The sequence below is a fragment of the Equus caballus genome, chromosome 12 (genome assembly GCF_041296265.1).
Source record: "Equus caballus isolate H_3958 breed thoroughbred chromosome 12, TB-T2T, whole genome shotgun sequence".
Taxonomy (NCBI): domain Eukaryota; kingdom Metazoa; phylum Chordata; class Mammalia; order Perissodactyla; family Equidae; genus Equus; species Equus caballus.
Genome location: NC_091695.1, coordinates 41,251,844 through 41,267,177, shown reverse-complemented (window position 1 = coordinate 41,267,177; position 15,334 = coordinate 41,251,844). Strand labels below are relative to the sequence as shown.

At 50.1% G+C, this 15,334-nt stretch overlaps 1 protein-coding gene across 12 annotated transcripts in view; it reads right to left on the bottom strand.

Annotated features, from left to right (window-relative positions):
* The window catches only part of MARK2 (microtubule affinity regulating kinase 2), a 56,880-nt gene extending 42,304 nt beyond the window's left edge, over positions 1-14,576 (bottom strand). For 2 of the 12 annotated variants that reach the window (XM_014729647.3, XM_014729648.3), the window contains exon 1: positions 11,758-12,030. In XM_014729647.3, the coding sequence (XP_014585133.1) occupies positions 11,758-11,811 (54 nt within the window). In that variant the 5' untranslated portion in view covers positions 11,812-12,030. Of the gene's footprint in view, positions 1-11,757; positions 12,216-14,434 lie in introns of those variants that run through there. The other 10 variants (XM_070230071.1, XM_070230062.1, XM_070230064.1 and 7 more) reach the window with 10 other exon arrangements.
* Positions 14,577-15,334: the final 758 nt, after the last annotated feature.

Below are 15,334 nucleotides of genomic sequence, written 5' to 3'. Positions count from 1 at the left end.
AAAGAATTTAATAGTTCTTTTAATAAACCCACTACATATAAACACAGGTTACTTATTTTTAACGAAAAAACTGTATTTCCCAAACCACAACTTCACACAAACCAAAGGGAAGTCCACCTGACGAACCGATCTCACAATGAAATCAAAACACAACGCCCGACCAAAACTAAGGGTCAAACACTAACAAACTAAATTAGAAACAAAAAAAGGAAAAAAGTGAGAAAAATTAAAAATAAATGAATAAAGAGAAAATGACAAAAAGAATACAAATGAATGAATAAAGCAAAAAAGGCGACAGTAGAATAAACAAACAAACCACAGATAAAAGAACAACAACAAATCTCACAGGGCCAGCGCTATATGCATGAGAAGAAGGAAATAAGCTAATGGGGGTCAAAGTCTCTGAGGCCCAGGCAGGAATTCCAGAGGGGCTAGGAACGGCAAACTAGGGCTCCTTATGAAGTCAGCGCAGGGAACCGACCCAAGACTGGGGACCACCAACTCAAGTTTTGTCTACAACAGAGATTTTCTCACTTTTTGGTCTCAAGAACTCTTTATACTCTTAAAAAAATCATTGATGACTGCAAAGAATAGTTCATTCATGCGGGTTACAGCTATTGACAGTTACCTTATTAGAAAGCGAAACTGATAATTTTAGAAAATATTTTTATTAATGCCTTCAAAATAACCATAAACCCATTACATGTTTACACAGATAACCTATTTTTTATGAAAAAACTATATTTTCTAAAACAAGGTGAAATTCCTGACAGGAGTTGCACTGTACATTCTTGTACATCTCTTGAATGTCCGGCTTAACGGAAGAGAGTCGACTTCTCATTTCTGCTTCTGCACTCAGCGTGTTTCGATGTGTTGTTTTGGCTGAAAGATATGGAGAAAATCTTACTTCACACAGGTCTGTACTTGGAAAACGGAGTTCAATAGCCTTTCGGATACTGAGGATTTTATTCTTTGACGCTAGACCAAAACTCAACAAATCGTAATTTTTAAAGGCTAGTGGCAACGTGCAATCTGAAATTTTATCAGCGAATCTTCTGCGTGTGTCTACACCGAGTGGTCATCTTGTGCTCTGAATGGCTTTTACCCGCTGGCAATCTGGGGAATATTCCTTCAGAGAATTATGCAGAATTTCCAAATATTGGCATTTCATACAATATCAAAAAAATCACAGTCCATCAGTTTTACCAGTAATTTCATCAAAAAAGTCTCTGATAAATACCAGTTTTCCAAAATTCTAATTTTCTCCTGAAAATTTGAATTTTATCACTGGCAATGATGACAGACTCACTTTGTTCAATTTCAAGAAAACATCCAGTAAATACTCAAGTATGAACAGCTACAGCTTGCCCATCAGTTGTTCTTTCAAGTAAAAATGATGATCCATGCAGCTGGTTGGGTTCCAACACCCAAGCGCACTTTCTCAAGACAGTCATTGTACTATGGTACACAGCAGCAACGCTCCACGGACACTGCATTTCCTCACTCACAATACTAAGATCTTTATAAAAGGGTTCAGAGTTAATAAAAATTAATAATTTTTAGTGCTTCATCCCGGACATTCTTAAGTGATTTTTTTTTTCTTTTTTTAACCACAAGTGTGTAGCAGGAAAGAAGTCCACAACTATGGCCACCAGCAGAGTTTGGTGCCACTGCTCTGATTCATGTTGTGGCCCCAGCAGTTTTCTCTGCCATTGCTTCTGCACCAACAGGGCAAATGCAAATGAAGTCATTCCAGGATAAACCACGAGAGTCAAAAAAGTCGTTCAAGCCTTTGCATATTTATCACCACTCGTGTCTGTTGTTGGGCATTCACATAAAGAAAATATTCTTTAAAGCAGAGCTGGTGCCGATACAAGTCAAGCCACATCTATAAATCTGCTCATTTGTAAGGTGAAAGTAACATTCGGTAAGCAAGACACTGACTCAGTCTTCACATTTGCAGGTAAATCTTTAATTTGACGAGTCACGGGAACATATGAAGTGGCACTGCCCTGCATTCGACCGACTCTTCATCCAGTGGGCACTCAGGAACGTCAGCTGTTCAAGACTCCATTAGTCTCTCTGCTATTGGGTGGCCTTTCCAGCCAAAGCAATGTGACAACTTAGCCTGTAAGAGGCTTCAGTGACTGTTTCACTTCCAGACTGAAAAGCTGGAACAAATTTTGGCTTTTCAAGAGCTCATGGTGTTTACACTTAAAAATATTCAACTCCTTTTTCTTTAAACTCTGAATGACTGGTCTTCAAATGACGCCGCAGCGTAACTGGCACTGTGACACTACATGAAAAGGTTCTGTTGTGTAAGATGCAATAAGATACATTATTAACATCTATAAAGCTGAGGAGAAGATAGCTTTCAATATAATTTTGTTTTTCTTAATTTTTTTTCATTTCTTATTTACAGTTTTGCCCAGTTTCTTTGGAGTAGATTTCTCCCTTTCACGTGTCCATTTCAGTAAAGAGAGGTTGCAGCTATGTGTTGAGAACGCAAGTCTTCTAATTTGCCTTTTTAAAGCCAACAATTCATCCTTAAATATAAGAGAAATATTATAAATTTTCTTCTATTTTAGAATAAAACAGTATTAAGTGCTAAAATAAGTTGTAAATAAAGCTTTTTAAATTAGAAGTTTCCCCAAAAGTTTTTACAAGTAAGTTTTACAAGTTGTACTTACTTCTTACTGTGTTTCCTCGAAGGTGCCAGGAAAATGCCAGGACTTCAAAATAACTATCTTTTGGAGAATAACGAGGGTTACAGAGATTATAGTAGGTACAACCAAAGAAAGCTAGTAGGAGCACAGGAGAAGTACTGAGAACAAACTGTGTTCATCACTGAAAACTTTCATATTTATATCTTAAAGCACTACCCTAAAAATTCTAGAAAACACAAGAATACAGTAGCATACATTTCATTAGCCAAGAATGATGATGTCAGCACACATCATTCAGCTCTGGAAAACTCCACTGCATCCTGTGAGAGAACGAGAGTGAAAAAGGCAAATGCTGCATTAATGTTACGCCGAGGATAATTCTGACTTGCTATATCACCGGAAGGGTCTTAGGGACCCCTAGGGTTCCCAGACTATACCTTGAGAACCAAGTTCAATCTTGTACTATCCAAAACTAACACGTGCCTCCTCAGATCTCTCCCAAGACAGGGGCTAGAGTTATGGCATTCCTGACAGGTCAGAGGAACAGCCCACAACTAGCTTAGACTCTGTCACCAGGGAAACTAGGACGCCGTCCCTAATAAGCTGTCGCATCGCCAAGCCTGGCTTTACTTAGGAAGGCGGCCCCGGAGACATAAAAAGAAAATGCTTTCTAAAGTAGTGAATCCTTAACTTTACCAAAATCAGAGGAATAGGAGAAAGGATTGAGTGGCTGTGGGATTCCATCCATGAAGGAGATCTCGACTCCCAAAATCCCTCTCCTGAGCCACCGCCACAGAAGAGGCACAGGAACAGGTAAGGCAGACTGGGAGATGGAGACGAAAACCCGGGACGGACAGTCATAATGAAGGAACAGAGTTCAAAGAAACCAAACAGAAAAAAAGGAAGTGAGACAAGTCAGCAGAGGGGTCAAAAGGAAGAGGAAAATACAGTGAAAGAAATTCACTGCCCAACTCTGATGACAGTTACCTTTCTCCCTGGCCACAGTTGCTCTGTGAAAACACTAAGCACCTTACTTGCTGTTCTGACAAGGCGTTCAGGCTCTAGAAGGGGCAGGAGATGAAGCCAAACAAGGAACCAAATGAGACCAAAATCTCAGCCCCACGTTCAGCGTTCAAATTCACAGGAGCCGCTGAGAAATGGCTGCGACCTCTCCAGGCCTCACCAAAGGGAGGCTTTCTTCTCACTTTAGAGAAGTCAAGAGAGGTAACAACTTATCCTTGAAGGCCCCTCTGCTAGTGAAAAAGGAACCTAAAATCATTAGCTGCAAAGTTCCCATGTGGTCGTTAAGAGAAACAGGGAGCTTTCTCTTGGGGCAAATACTGCACTTGAAGAAAGGAACTCGATGAAAGAAATCCCTACCCTCCATGGGGCTCCTCGAACACCTTGACCCCAACGTTCAGGAAAACCCACGCCCTGGTGACTGTTGATTTGGCCTTGCAGTCATCCATGAGGCTGCATATCCACCACCACCATCCACCACCCACCACACAGAGTACGGGCGGGCAGAGGGTGGCGTGTGCGTGGTTTTTTTCTTTAATCAATAAAGTTGCCCAATATTGACATCTTGTAAATAAATGAACTATCTTTTTTCTTTTTAAGTGCTCTCAAAAGTACTTAAACCTCTCCAACAGCATTCTGTTTTCTTTCAGATAGCTGACTGGTAAAAACACAAAACAAAACAAAACACAGAAACGCTAGAAAAAGCACCTATGGCACCCAATGGCTAGAAGCGGCCAAGATTCTTTCCATTGATTACAGGGAAATTCCACTGTACATCCCTCACACTGACCTGCAGCTGTGCAGCGCGCAAAGAAAATCCACCAAGTGGCTCAACTGGAACAATGATGACGAAGATGATTGAGTCCTGCCAGGCACTATTCTAAGTGCTTTATACTCATTAACTCCTGTAATGCTCACAACCACTATAAGATAGGTACTCTTATTACTCCTTTTTTACAGATGTGCAAACAGGCCTAGAGATTAAGTAAGCCCAAGGTCACAGTAGGGGCTGACCCAAGACTCCAATACATGGAATCTAGCTGCGAGCCTGCTCGAACCACAAGGAAACCACTTATTTAAAGTCCAAAAGTGCTGGGATCTCCTTTCAACTCTGCCATGAGCTCAACTCAATTAGAATGCTACGCTACACCAAGAAGGCCTATGGGGCCCCACTTCCTGTGACTGGAGAACCAGTAATTCAAACTCTTGTGGGCAAAAACAAAGCAACAAGCCACAAGTGCCTCCAACACTAGATGCACACAGCCGAATGACGGCCATCTGTGGAGGGGAGGTGGGGAAGGGATGGGGTAAGACAAGGCCGGCAGACTCTCGGGCCTAAAGAAGGTGGAGGAAAGGAGGGCCACCCAGCATACAGGATATCAGTAACCAAAACCAAACTCTCAACAAAATGGTGCTCAGAAGAAGCGCTGAGTAGATCAGTAGTAGCAACAGGAGCAGCCTGCCCCCAAGGCCAAGGGCACAGGCTGGAGTTTGAGACTTGGGAGTTTTCAGCTTAGCAGGCGACTGGGCAAACCGATGGTCCAGCAGCCTCAGAATCCTGCTGTGTCCTTCCCCTGAGAAAGATTCCCTACTGCTGTTCAGGAAGGGCCAGCACGTGGGGACCGATGACTCCCACCTTTCCTACACGTACCCCAATCAGGGACAGACTCAAACTGTCCCCCATGGCTGAAGTACCTGCTGAGCTGCCAAAGACCAAAAATGATTCTCTCTTCTTTTTCCTTGCCCAGCAGGCCTGGACAGACAGTCCCGCTGTCCTGAGCCAAAAGCTCCGGGGTCTCATTGGATTTAGCAGCCAGATCACAACAGCCAGGAGTCAGGAGTCCCGATTCCCTTCCAGATCCACAAATGAGGAGCCAGCCACAGACCCAGTCCCTTCCTCCTGAAGGCTGAGGGGCTTCTGCCAAGCTGTGAATTGCAAAGGGGGCCCAAGAAAAAGAGCTGTATCTTAAGAGCTTCCGACGAAAGGTGTGTGAGACCCAGCTGCCTAGAGCTGCGCGAGGCGTAGAGAAGGCCCACTCATGTGCAGAGGCCCAGCTCGGAGATGCATTCAGTATGAGCGGGGAGGGGGTTGTCAGAGACACTGCTTAAACTCCTGCCTCAATGAGCAGAGCCCCAGAGGAGGCAGACCTTTGTATTGCCAACTTCCCAAAGAGCACAAGGGAAAATAGGCTGAGGCTGCTCAAAACCAGCTTGACTGGTTCTACAGAGAAGCCTCTGGTCTGCCCCGCCTTCCTTCTGTTTAAAAAGAAAAGGTGGCTTGGAGCCAGTCGTTGAACACACTCCTCCCCTTCTGCTCTCTGCGGCCTCCATCCCCACTCTGTCCCACAGGATTCACCTACCCACAATATCAGTGTCCATCTCACCCTCTCTCCTACCAAACCGGTGGTTATACAGCTTTCTAAGGCTAAAGTGAATCATTTGCTGCACGAGAGGAAATACATTTGTTTTTGCCCTTTTTGCCATTTTCTAATGAGAAATGTAAGGAATAAATGGACATAGGGGAAATGAGTGCCAACGCGAAGACAGACATCTGTGGAAAGAAGCTTCCACAGGGACTGAGAAACTCCAAACACTCTAGACAACAGCAGACATTCAGATGAAGGATATATTTATACCCCCAAAAGGAGGAGCAGGTCGGGTGGGCACGAGAAGGAACTGGGATCCCTCCTTCTCAGAGAGAACTGGAAACCAGGAGGCCAGACCCTCCCTTGGGGCTGTTTCAGAATCAGATGTACCATCTCAAAGTCGAAAAGACAGCAATGACATTCGATGGCCTGCCCCAAAGGGGGTGCGGGGGGGGGGGGGTAGTGACATTCCACTCTGAGAGCTAGAACTTTCAGAGTTAACATGGGGATAGACGGCCTCTTCCCATGCCAGAAGTGGGAAATGGGTGGTTTCCTCCCCCACAAGGTTTGTAAAGGCTTACTCTCGCCTTTGCTCAGACAGAAGGGGAAAATGCATAGATAACACTACAGTGACTCACTCATGTTTGATGAAGGCTGGGAGAAAGCCTGGAGAATCCAAGCTTCAAGCGCAAAATGTACAAATACTGGAATCTCCCATCCAGAGAAGGAAACGCAGCCACCTATCTGGTTTGTCATTTTGCTGAACTTCCGCTCAAAGAGGAAGGGCCAGGTTTAAACCCCACCCACCCTTTCCACATCCCTCTCAATTTTCGCTTTGACAGGAAAGTGGTGACCCTGGCAGCACCGGCATGGCTAAGAGAGCATCAAACTGTTTCCACAACATCTCAAAGCAGACGCCTAGAAGCCAAGCCTGCAGTTTAACCAAGCAGAGGGAGTTGGGTCCGGCCCTGGTTACTGCAGGAAAACCTCATCAAGCAATCTCAGGGAAGGAAGGACGACCATCTTCCTTGCCCTTTCCATCTGCTGAGGTTACTTCATCTCAATCCATTAAAGGGCTCCAAAGTGCTGCTAGGAGGAGTCCATTTAGCAGAGACACTATCATGGGGCCAAAGGTGGTGCCCAGCCCCCACCCCACTTGCTGATAATGGGCCAAAGTCTGAGGCTTGGCTGCACTCTAGGCATAAAATATTTATTCAAGTCGACATAATACATATGTAGGAAAGTCATAGAAGCTCCTGGGAGAAAAGAAATGCCAGCCAGGTGGCTAAGTGCTCAATGGGAAAGAGTTCATGAAGGCATGGCTTAGTCCTGGTCACATGACCAATGAGAAGTGGGTTGTTCTGTCCAAAGGGGAAACAGTCTAGTCTGAGAAGTTTTTGACTCCCAAGAAACCATGCAAACCTCTCAGGCAAACAAATTCTCAATCTTTTCCTGCCTCATGAGCATCAACTCTGCTTAAGACATTTACATGGAGAGACATCTCAAGCCTGATCTTTGGTCACCATCTGAGAGATTCAGTGGTCCCTGTGCAAACTTGGTTTTAATCTGAAGCAGGCCAAGTTTCGATGACTGCCTTGTATCTGTCTGTTTAGCTACTTCCCAAAGTCCACAAATGAGGGAGAAATTATTACAATTTACTAGGTAGTTACCTTTACTAGGTTCAAAGATTAGAGGTATGACGACACCATGAACTCCAGGACTCCTGGAGCACTTGCTCTAACAGCAGCAATTTCTGATTTCTAGGGCCCAGCAGAAAGCGAGAATAGACGGTCCAACATCCACCCACATCCCTGACCAGAAGGCAGCACCACCAAAGAGCCCCTGGGTCAGAGGCAGAGGGCGGAGGGCAGAGTCAGCACCCAGAGCATGGCGGCGTACAGCTCGGAGGGCAGGGAGTGACATGAGAGCTAACAGAGCTCTCTACTAGATGACACTAAAACCAAATTATCCAGTGCAACACTCAGCCGGGATCGACTCCGGGATCCACGGAAAACATGTTTGGAGTGGCCCAGTTGCTCTTTCCAGGATCCTGTAAGTTAGATGTGCTCCCTTCACCCAGACTTCCCAACTCCTCCTCCCAGAACTACCTGGGAGAAGAAACAATGCCACTCACCCCCTAGAAGAACGACAGCAACACCCTCCCTTGCCCACTGCAACAGAATCGGGGTGAGGGGTGCAAGTCTCCTGTTTTCTCTCAGGAGCCCTCTCGCGTGGTTCCTGAGGACTAGACGGGGGGCAGGTCGCAGCCATGGAGCCCCTCCACCAGGTGTTGCAGAAAGCGCTAACCAGCGGCAGATGAACTCTGGAAACTGGACCCCCCTCCACACTTGCCTATTCCTGCTGCTGTGGGCTGGAAGACAAACAGTCATCCTGCTGATGGCTTTCACCACTGCCAAGCCTCCAGGCCAGCAGAGCCATTTGGAAAAGAAGCGAACAGAAAGCTCAGCTCACAGACTAAGAATCCCCAAACTACCAGCCCCAGGTCACAATCCTCCTCCTGTAAACGGAAGAAGAGTCTGGGGCTGTGAACAAGCACATCCGGAATCAGGTGTCACAAAAATCAACTTAAAGACAGGGCTTGACTTTCTTTTATCTCCTACTTTCGCCATTAGAAGCAGAGCTGACAGCAAACAGGCAATCTCCCCGCGTCACAAGGTTTATTTTTATTCTTCAACATTTTCTGTGTGTGTGTTTAATTCAGATGTGATCAAAGAGCTCCTGGAAACAGCTTCTCATCAGCCACATGTTGTAAAGAAAGGGGGAGGGGAACAGCAAGAGGAGACTGGAGCTTGAAGACAACCAGTGAAGTTTACCTATTTTCTGTTAAAACCAGTTTAAATAATTTAAATACGGGGATAGAGGACCTTTGCGGGAGAAGGAATCAGCCCAACCAAATCCCGTGCTTTTCATTTCATAACGTTAAGGCTTACTGCAATGACTGAGCTCCCAGGAATACTTCAGCTGAAATCGCAACAGGACAAGGAGAGCTGCCTTATTCTCCCCCAGTAGCGTGATGTATCCTAAAAGAAGCCACCACTCTGGCATCCCTGGTCTCATGACCAGAGGAGCTGCTACTTGTTTATTTTCTTGTTTGAAAAAACACAGGCACCTGCCCATAACAGGTGTATCCAAGGTTTTCCAAAGTCTGAGCTTCTACTAGGATGACACTTAACATCAAGTCAACAGGGTGACCGCCTACCCTGAGAACAGCAGCAGCAGCTATGGAGTGGCTCAGGGGAGCCTAAGTCCATAAAGAATGGAAACAGGATGGGCAATCATAATTTGGAACAGGATGCCAATGCATGCAGCCACTGCTCTGGACAAAGTTATCAAACAGCAGTTTACAATCCCAAATGGTTCACAGATTACCGCTATCACAGAATCAGCGGGTGGGCACTGACCTCCTACTACGCGCGCAGCAGTATGCTAGGCATGTGCAGAAGAGAGGGAAATCAACGCACACATCACAAGAAAAAACACATTTACACTGAGTAAACAGCATAAAGAAACCACACTGAGGCAGTCTGTACTCCACTTCGCTGAACACAATGCCCCCCAGCCTCATGCAGAGAGCAGGCACTCCAGCCACTCCCCAAATGCCTGAGGGTGCCAGTCAGTCACTCGGCCTCCTCCTACAGCTCCTGATCAACAGTCTGGGAAAGTTCTCTGGTTAAGCAGGGTTCACTTGCTAAAACAAAGGCTGTCATAGGAAAAGGAATGGAACAGGCGACCTCAAGAGGGCCTGGAGAAAGTGGTTCCCAGTAAGGTGAGAAACAGCTGGCAAGTGAGGGCAAGACTGTGAGATACAGACGACGCTCCGGTTTCCAGAGCCCTCAGTCCCAGGCAGAACCAGCTGCCAAGCCCAGTGATGACATGGAAATCAACCAAACCTCACTCTCGACCCGTGTCACCCCACAAGCAATCATTCCACCAGTAATGAAAGGTCACCCACTGCAGAGAGAAACTGGGTCCAGAACTCCTCTTGAGTTCCTGACTGCCAGAACCAGGAGGTAACAAGAGAAAAACGTAGGAAAAATGAAGAGGGGAGACTTTTCAGAAAAGGATGTTAACACGCAGGAGACTAAAACAACAGCTCTACTGGGCTCCAAAGAACAACGAAGGGAACCAGAGGAAAACAGAAAGGATGTGATGAGGGAAAAGGACGCAAAAAGCACTGCAGCCCCAGGGGAGAAGAGCTCCTTTTTTAAGCCGAGTTTTTTTGGCCTGTGAAGTTCTCCACCAAGAAGGGTGTGACAGGCAGGGGACTCTCCACAGAGCAGTCAGCAAGGGACACTGGAGACGGTGAAAGAAAGGGGGGGGGGGGGGTGGAAAGTGGACGCCTCTCAGCTCAGAGGTGAGATGACACAGGAAAGGCTAAGACTCGGGCGACAAATGACAGCCGTGATGGCCAGGATGAGGGGGAGCGTGTGCAGCCCAAGAAACTAGCATGCAAAACGCCTGGGCCGGGAGTTACAAAGACCAGCCAATCGGAAGAGGATGGAGAGGGGCATATGTGGGGAAAGCACACACGGGGTGAAGGCGGGAGACTAACACGGAGATGAAAGGCGATCCTGATTAAGAGGCACAGGAGGGATTACGGGGTGAGGGTGGCGAAACCGGAAGGCAACAAGCAAGGAGGAAGATACTACGAAAAGTGACAGATCCGGGAGTGAGGCGACAGGAAGGCATCATGGTTTGTGCCGCGGTGTAGGTAGCCAGAAGGGCAAGGACGGCGACGCAGCGAGGCCCGGGAGAGGACTGAGCAACAGGTTGCGCTAATGGAGTGGGGTTGGAACAGTCTCTTCCCTCGGTAGGAAGAGCCCAGCGAGAAGGCTGGCAAGGCGCTCACAGGAGAAGCAGGAGCCCCAGAGACGTAAAAGCCAGATCCCGGGGGGGAAGAGAACGTGAGGGACCCGAGGACTCCGAAGGGAGTGATGCTGGAACCCCAAAGACAACCTGTGGGAAAACTATGCGCATGACAGCTGTATGGGAAACACGGAAGCAACAAATGCCAGCGCGAGGCACCAGGGAGCTCCTGGCGAGAAGAAGGGAAAGTGATGAGCACAGAGTAGGCGAACGACTGGGAAAGGTGACGAGGGTGGAGCTGGTGGGTTGCGAGCAAGAGGGATAGCACAATTTGGAGAAGGAGGAAGCAGGGTAAAAAAAAAAGCGGAGGAACTGGAAGGGGACAGGGTTCCGGGACCGAGGACACTCCGGGGAGGGACCCTGAGGGTGATAACCAGGGACCGGGAGAACCGGTGCCGGCGGAGGGGAAGCCAGGCTAGAGAGCCGGAGGGAGAGGCGGACGGCGACGCGGGGCACATCGCGGGGTGCATCCGAGGGGCGGGAGGGTGGCTGCTTCAGGCGTGGGTGGAGGAAGACCAGAAAGGCCCCCGAGAGAAAAAGGGAAGAGCCGGGGGAGCTGCGGAGGTAACACGGAAGGGCGCAGGAGGGCGGGGAGGGGAGCAGGGGGCGGCAGGAGGACGAGTGTGCAGCTTGCAGTCGGGACTCAGTGGGTCCCAGGACGGGACTCGGAGGGGGATGTGCGGGGCCGAGAGCCAGATGACAGGGCAGCCGAGGCCGGCAGGAAGGCAGCAGGGGCACGAGGGGAGCAGAGGAGGGAGGAGGCTCCGCAAGGTGCAGGGGCCCAGCCAGAGAATCGGGGAGCCCTCGGGGCTCCTTACCTGCTCCGTGTCCCTCTCGTTCAGCGTGGGTAGGGGGGTCCGGGCGCTGGACATGGCGCCGGTATCTCAGGGGAGGGAACCGAGAAGCTTGGAGGAAGGGAGGGAAGGGAAGGCGCGGAGCCCGGCCGGGCGGGGCTTCTCACAGCAGGGGCACCCGCCGCATGGGCCCCGGCCGGGGGTGCGGGGAGGCCGGGCAGCCGCTCACGCCAGCCCGGGGATGCGCCGCTCGGGCTAGGCCGCGCCGGCTCCGAGCGGCTCCGGACCGCACCCCCCCGACCCCCGGCTGGGCTGTGCCGCCTTTCGGCCGGGCCGCGCCGCTCCGCCTACTCTCTGCCGCCGCAGCCGGCCGCCCGCCTCGCTCCTCCCCTGCCCTCAACGGCACTGCTCCGCGCCCGGCACACAGGCAACCGCCGCCGGACCTGCTGCTCCCAACATGGCCGCCACCACCGCCGGCCCTCGGCTCTTTCCGCCGGCAGCAGCCGGAAACATCCGAAGCGGCTGGGAACGGGAGGGGGGCGCGCCTCCTCCTCCCGGCCGCGGACTACGGGTGAATTCCGGAAACACCCGAAGAAGGTAACCCCGGGGACGCGCGCGCCTCCTCGATTCCGAAGACCGGGTTTCGGCTGTGTTTACGGAAATCCACGAAGCCACTCCGGGTACTCCAGCCACGCCCACAGGCCTTTCCCCGCCCACTGCAAGCTGGCTCTCGGCAGTTTCCGGAGAACACCCGAAGCGGCTCCGCGTGCCGTGAGCCGGCCACGCCCCCGTCCCGCCCCGCAGCCGACGGCGGTCGTCGGCCATTTCCGGCAACACCCGAGGCCGATTGAGCGCCCGGGTCATTCCCTCGGGTGCTAGCCGGAGTCTGACTCTTCGTTTCTTTCCGTCAGTTTTCGGATATTTTCAAACCTTGAACAGGCAGCGTGGATCACCTGTGCGTGTTGTTATTTGACTAGATAGCAAATAAGGCTGTGAGCCGTCCCTGTGATTGGCATCCTTTGGTTCTAAAACAACTTCCCGTCTGCGCGTCCGTTCGTCCGTCTGGCGGTCAGCTAATAAAATGCATCTCGTTTATCAACCAACCTATCAACACATGTGTCCTGTCAAATGCTGCGTTCGTCTATCACCTGTCTACCTACTACTCATCACCTGCCATCATCTATCTTGGCTTCTATTTATCTATCCATACACCCCACATCTAGTCCGCAGGGCTCTTCAAGGTCCTGGTCCGTGTCCTTGGCTCCCAGCTGCGGGAGGCTGCAGAGGTCCCCCCAGCCCTGCATTCCAGCCCCAGCTCTGTGGACTGAAAGTGCTGTGTGACCTTGGAAAAATCACTAACATCTCTGAGCGTAGGCTCCTCGACCTCCCGATACTGAGAAAATCCGTGCCTTTGTTCCAGTGATGACATTCTAAATAACGTCTTTGAATTCCAGTTACCTTTTTTTAATTTCAAAAAAAGTCTTTTAGTTGTCCAAAATAGCACAAAACGACACGGCACTATGGCAATGTTGAGTCACGCCAGTTACCTTTTTAAATACCCCTGGAAGGTAAGGCAGGAGAGAAACTCTCATCTTAATTCACATTTCAGTTATCCCTTCTAAGACAAGAAAACTCATGGAAAAAGAGAGAAACTGGTTGAAAATGAGGATTCCTCAGGATGGCACAAAGAATGGGCCCCTGGAGAAGTTCCTTTCCTTCCCTGGGCCTCAGTTTCCCCATCAGTAAAGTGAGGTCAGTGGACTCATGAGCTCCGAAGTCCCTCTCATCTTTGGAGAGCCCCTGACTAACAGGAAGTGCGTGTGGCCACCAGAGTCCACACTTCACTGCCCCCTTGACTGTCTCACCAGGAGAGGCTGGTCTGACTCTTCTGGTTCCAAGGGGCTCCCATTCATTGTATCCCAGACACCCCACCCCCCCAGGGCTCAACAGCAGCTTAAGGTGGGCAGAAGCCAGAGTCCCCCCAGGAGCCAGAGACCAGGCTCAAGCAACAAGTCCAAGGTGCAGGAGCAGAGAGGCCCCAGGGATGGGGGGACGGTGGGGCGGGGGGGGGGGGGAGGGCAGGGAATTGTTGGTTGGACCTCCGATGCTTGACTTCCAACTCCCAGCCACAGCATCTTGAGCAGAGCCCTGGGCCAAGTCAACCAGAGAAACAGGCAGCCAGGCAGACGCAAGGAGAGGATGGTAGGAAAGTACTTCCTGGGGCAACAGGTACCACCTACAGTCCTAGTAAATGTACGGGACTCCAGGACACCTCCCCATGCCCCGCCCCAGCTCCATCCAGGCACCCAGCCCTTGCGGAAGAAGTTGATGAAGGAACAGAGAGGAGGGGAGGAAAAACGAGAGGAGGAGGTCGGGACAGGAGACATTCCACTCCCCCAACCCCAAATTCATCTCAGAAAATCCATGAGAATGATCTGCCCTCTGGTGGCCAAAGGGAGATACACCACAGATTCCTGCGCCTGATGTCACCCCCAAGGCTTGGGTCTGGAAAGAAGGGAAAAGGGGAAGAGGTTGGAAAAGCAAAGGAAGGTGTGCTGGGGGGTCTACCCAGCCCCAGGCTCTTGTCTCAGCTCTCACGCCTGCCCTCTGCCCCTTAGCCCCCACCCCCAGCCCACCTGTCCCCTCCCTTCCTCACAAGGCTGCCTATCTGGTCTCCCTGCCTGGACTCCCTCCAACCTACCCCACCAGACAGGCCAGAATAATCTTCCTAAAGTTCAGCTCCAGGGACATCTCTGCCCTGCTACAGGGCTCTCTCCAGCTTCCTTGTGGGACGGGCAGGGCTGGCTTCACGGGCCCAGGACCTGTGCAGTCACACAAAGCCCTGGCTTAGGAGGACCTTGAGCTTGATGTCATGCTCTGCGGTCACTCGCTGGAAACCTTCACCCAGGGGGCCCCGCCCTTCCATTGTGCAATGGGCCCCACGCATTTCGCAGCCCGTCCTGGAGATAGGAAAAGCCTTTAGCCTGCATTCAAAGCTTTTGCACAATCTGGTCCCAATTTAGCTTGCAAACATCCTCTCCAACCAGGTGCCACGGGTTGACACCTCCCTCGGCGCCTGCCCAGCCACCAAGCTCTCACCCCCATGCCCTTGTTCAGGCCGATCAATTGCCAGTCACCTACCTCAGCTTCCGGACGTACTTTAGGATCCAGTTCAAATGTCACCTTCTCAAATCCCTGAGCTCTCCTAGTTCCCCTCAAAGATTAATTATTGCCACACATTTACCCCTCTCTAATCTGCATATTTATTCATTCACAAATCTCTACTGAGGACCTACTATGTGCAAGGCACTCTTCTAGGCTCTTCTGGTGTATCAATGAACAAAAAAAGATCTCTGCCCTTGGGGAACTTACAACTGGGGGAAGACAGACAACAGATGTAATAGTAAGTGTTAAATGTCGTGGAAATAAAATAGAGCCAGTTAAAGGGGGTCAGGATTGCAGGGATGAGGGGGTGGAGTGGAAGGATTAAGGTGGTCAGTGTAGGCGTCACTGAGAAGGTGACACTTGAGCAAAGACTTGAAGGAGGTGAGGGAGTGAGCTCTGTGGATATCTAGGGGAAGGACTTTCTAGGCAGAGGGTA